The sequence below is a fragment of the Fukomys damarensis genome, unplaced genomic scaffold, assembly GCF_012274545.1.
Source record: "Fukomys damarensis isolate Sample0158 unplaced genomic scaffold, DMR_v1.0_HiC HiC_scaffold_19, whole genome shotgun sequence".
In the NCBI taxonomy this organism is placed as follows: Eukaryota; Metazoa; Chordata; class Mammalia; order Rodentia; family Bathyergidae; genus Fukomys; species Fukomys damarensis.
Window position 1 is genome coordinate 30,482,569 of NW_022900931.1, and position 4,636 is coordinate 30,487,204.

The window sequence follows — 4,636 nt, forward strand, 5'->3', positions numbered from 1 at the left end:
AAAAAAAAAAAAAAAAAAAGTCACAACATTACTACTTCTAACAGTATTTACTGTTAAGTTCCATTCTCTTTATGTATTACCTTCACATATTACCTCATTGCATCATAAAAATCTTATGAGGCAGACCTTGTTCTTCTCCATTCATACAAAAGGAAATGAGGATTAGAAAGGCTAGGAAACTTGCCCAAGTCACACATTTACTGGGAAAATTCCCATACGCAGTACAAACACCCCTATTCCAAACAGTCTTCAAAGAACGGACGTTTAAGTGACAAGAGCTAGGTCTCACGTATGGGAGGGAGATGCACACACTTGCAGGTGGTGACACGGAACAGCAGGGCACTGGGTGGGAAGCAGGAGCCTGGGAGGGGCAGCACACACAGCAGCGGCGGAAGAGGAGGAGGTGCTTTGTTTGGTGCCCTCCTACACTCTGAATTCTGCACAGCACATGTCATCTTCATTTCTACGTAACAACTAGTACTGACCAGGGTATGGGCAAACAAACTGGTCAGGAGTATCTGTAACAGTGAATACGGAAGCAATCTCAACAGCCACGGAGAAAGAAATGACTTTGAGGTTACTAAGGTACAAGCACACAACTGGAAGTTACACTGCCACTAAAAAGTATGCAGCTCTGTTTTAACCTGGAAAGACATGAAGTAAATGAGGAAAAGAAAGTTAAGCAGCAAATATTATTTTTAAAATTATCTAGATATAATAATTTATATTTAGGATACATGAATTTAATTGTATTTATTGAGAACATATGTGAATATTAAGGTTTATGATATATTCTTAAGTAAAATGATACTATCAAGAAAAGAAGCAGATATTAATTTAGAATCTCATGAAGAAAACTGCGTTCCGTGCACAGGACATCTTATACAGGAAACAATGACACATAAATTATACCCTGGGGAGATTTTTTCTTTCCTCTTACAAAACACTCACATATGAACTTACCTCTTGCCTGGATAGAGTCATGGGTAATTTTTCCTCTGCCAGTTCAAGTTCTAATACTGGATTCGATGAAGTTAATGGTTTCTGGTCCTCCTCTTTTGGCTGTATCTATATAATAGCCGAAATAAATAAAATTCAACATATAAAATATAGTTAATATTTGTCCTGCTATCATCTTAGTCATTCGTGGAAATTAAACATGTTTAAACATGGAAGTCTTCCTGAACACTCCCACAGAAGATGCTCCTAATAATGTGCATGCTCTTCCAGTGGGTCAAACGTCACTTCAGGAGCATCACAAGGAGAGGGCATGCACACGGGAGACAGAGCTCTTGCCGTGAAGAGTGACGTCACAGACTGCATGGTTTCCAAAATCCAAACTCAAAAGCACTGAAATCTCACTCCCTTTCTCCCAGATTCTGAAGCTGTGCAGTCTTTTCTTTAAAACAACCAGCTTCTCCTCTGGGAAATCATCTGACTGGACTGACTGCTGCTTGGCTTTAAAATGAAAACTAGAGAAAAGAATTGCTTTCCAATAAAAATCTGTAAAGCTTTAAGCTCTAGTTGTTCCCTGCTTTTCTTTCTGAAAAACGGTGGGTAAGGCACCAAGGGGCCAGCAGAAAAACTCCCAATGCTGTGCAGTCCTACAAATCCGCTCTGCGCCCAGGGAAAGAGCAGGTAGTCTCGCCCACATGAACCTGCGGGGGAGAAATCGCTTCTCTATTTTCTCAAATCTACAAACCTGCATGTGGTCCGTGAGAGGACACGGACTGGTTCCCCGGCCATGGCAGACCCGGAATGCGGCAAGTGGCTAACGAGGTCAACAATAAAAAAGCTCACATCCGGTACTATAGGATAAAGGAACTATAGAGCAAAAATTACATGACTCGCGATTCTGTACTTTACATTTAAAGGTCGTATTTACCATATCCAACTGACACCGAGGAGAAATTAAGGGAAAACTTTCGTATTTTTCAAAGTCAGGTCAGCACCAAGCCTTAAAAGCACCAACTAGTACCAGTGAAGGAACGAATGAAAGCAGTGCACAGGACATTGTCACTTCCAAGAAGGAGCATTAAAACACTTAAAGAAACACCTGCGCTGTCTAAGCACACTCACACGCGCGCGTGCGCGCACACACACACACACACACACACACACAGGCTGTTTCCCCAGACCGTCAGGAAGAAAAGCGGTTTTAATTACATAACCATAGTTAACAGCTCTGGGGAAAAGATCTAAGAGACTGTTGGCAGGACTCAAAGCTCCAAGCTGGGTTGTCAGTCATTAATCTGCTCCAATGCCCCACCTTCTTATCAGCAAAAAGGCCCACATCACCAAACAGAGGCATGGCAAAAACTGCTCCTGGGCTACACTTTCCTGCCTTTTCAAGGAGCTGAAAAGGTTCAAATTTAGAGAACCGAGAATACAAGTCAAGAGACTAACATATGGTACTGATTCTTACTCTAGGTCAACAAGACAACATTAGGAGAACAAAAAATAAGAATTCTAGTAAGGAACAATGGCACATACCTATGTACTCAGCTAGTCAGGAGGTTGAGGCAGCAGGGTCATAAGTTTAAGGTCTGCTATACAACTTAGCAAGATTATGTTTCAACACAAAATAAAAAGGACAGGACAGCACTCCCTGGGTTCAAACCTCAGTGTCTCTGTCACACACACACACACACACACACACACACACACACACACAGAATTACTCCTACCACCATGCAAACTAAGAAAAACAATATGAAGAACTAAACTGGGAAATAAAACAGAGAAGAAAGGGAATTGGGAAAAAAATAAGAAGTCTAAGTATCTACTCAATGGTTATTTACATAAACTTATTTCAATATCCTGACCTAGAAGCCAATAAAATCAATACCTTTATGGAAAAATATCAAAGTAAAAACACAAACTTTCGTATTTAAAAACCCTACCAGAAATATAACGACATTTTTCTTTCATCCCTGCCTTCCCCGATGCTACAAAGCAAAGCCAAACACATGTGTGCTCCACTTGCATTCCTCATGCTTCCTCAGAATCGCTGTCACACAGATTAATTTCCACAATTCCCCGTTACATGCACAAGAGTATTATTTTATATATTGACCTTTCACAAGCAAATTGTGGATTTCAAATTTGAGTTAGCAAAACTACTTCAAAAGAACCTCTCCACTGTGAGTTAAAATGATTCAACTTGTCTTCTTTCAACTTAAACATAACTTCTCCACCTCGTAACTTTAACCCCTCCCAATAAAAGCCCAGGACATCATCAAGCATGTAATCGCAAAGATAATTTCAGTTACGCTTCTAAAATACACGAGCAGAGCTTTCAGATGTCTCATTTGTTTCTACACAATATTGCACAATTACATTTTGTATCTGGAAAGTGGCACCTTTTTACACGTGGGCTGTGTGCAGGAGAACTGCTTTGTTAGGGCCCAGAAGGAATTATTAACAATGCAAACATAAAATCCTGGCTTTAAATATTTGGGGGAAAAGCAGGGGAAGAATGACCACTGCTGGATGTTTGTACTCTTTGAAAACAGACTGTTTTATTGGGAGAGGTGGGGCCAGGAGTGGTGGAGGAGAGTAAAGAAGACAGTATCAGATCCAGGTCTTACATTAAAAAAAAAAAAAAAAAAAAATTCAAGCTTTCATCTCAAGCCACTTCATGCTGTCCACAAAAGCCAAACCATTCCAAGCCAAAAGTCATGCATGTATTTTCCTGAATTCAAAAATTATTTTTTTAAAAAAACAAAAACAAAAACTCATACCTCTCCAGATGGCTTCTCACTTATAGGCTAATACATAACATTGATAAATTGAACAGAGATCAATGATTTTGTCATTTACAACAGCTGTATAAATTTAAACTCAGAAATATACAAATCCACATAAAAGCAGAAATTCATACCTTATAGCCACATCTTTCAAAATATGCTTCCTCTTCTTTTTTTGCAAGTTCACTACGTTTGAAATATTTTTTATTTTCCTATTAAAGAAAAAATAAGTTAATAATATATCCTTGAGAAAATTTTCACATGCCATAGTAATCAAGCACTTTTAGAAACACTTAAGTTTTTCAAGAACTCAACATTTCTTGGTTCCAAAAACCTGCAGAGAGTTGGTGTAAGGGCCACCCCCTTCCAGAGAGCCGGTCTGGGGCTGAGAGGAAGCCAGGAGCGACCCCAAATCTACCGGCCTGTCCTGGACCTGCCCAGGCCTCCAACTCCCACCTCTTGGGTATAGCAGCCGCCTGGGGCCTTTTCTCTTCTCTAGAAGTAGGGCCCTGGGGCCCTCCCCTCCAGGGGAGAGGCACTGTGACCAGGGCAGAGTCAGGGTGGGGAGAGGACAGAATTCCACCTGAGTGAGAACCACAGTGAGCACAGCAGAGCACCAGACCTGAGCTGGGCTCCAACCCGCTGCAGGCAGAGGCACAACGTACTTTTCTTGAACCATCACTTGAGTAGCTGTGAGGAGAAACCAACACAGCATTTTTCAAATGCTCACTTTTTTAAAAATTTCCTAATGTTCAAGTTCAAAGACAATTTCTACAAATGGATTCATTATGAACCACATAAACTGCAATGCTTTAATTATTCTCTTAATGTAAAGCAAACCAATTATAGCATATGTAGCCAACCTCTGATGTCATTAACCGAAGAGT

General features: G+C 40.4%; 1 protein-coding gene across 1 annotated transcript in view; it reads right to left on the reverse strand.

Annotated features, from left to right (window-relative positions):
* The window catches only part of Prpf18 (pre-mRNA processing factor 18), a 29,146-nt gene extending 24,718 nt beyond the window's left edge, over positions 1–4,428 (reverse strand). The window contains exons 1-4 of the mRNA XM_010641979.2: positions 4,372–4,428; positions 3,884–3,961; positions 3,744–3,770; positions 964–1,068 (exon numbers count right to left, since the gene is read on the reverse strand). Of these exons, the coding sequence (XP_010640281.2) occupies positions 964–1,068; positions 3,744–3,770; positions 3,884–3,961; positions 4,372–4,428 (267 nt within the window). The remainder of the gene's footprint in view (positions 1–963; positions 1,069–3,743; positions 3,771–3,883; positions 3,962–4,371) is intronic.
* Positions 4,429–4,636: the final 208 nt, after the last annotated feature.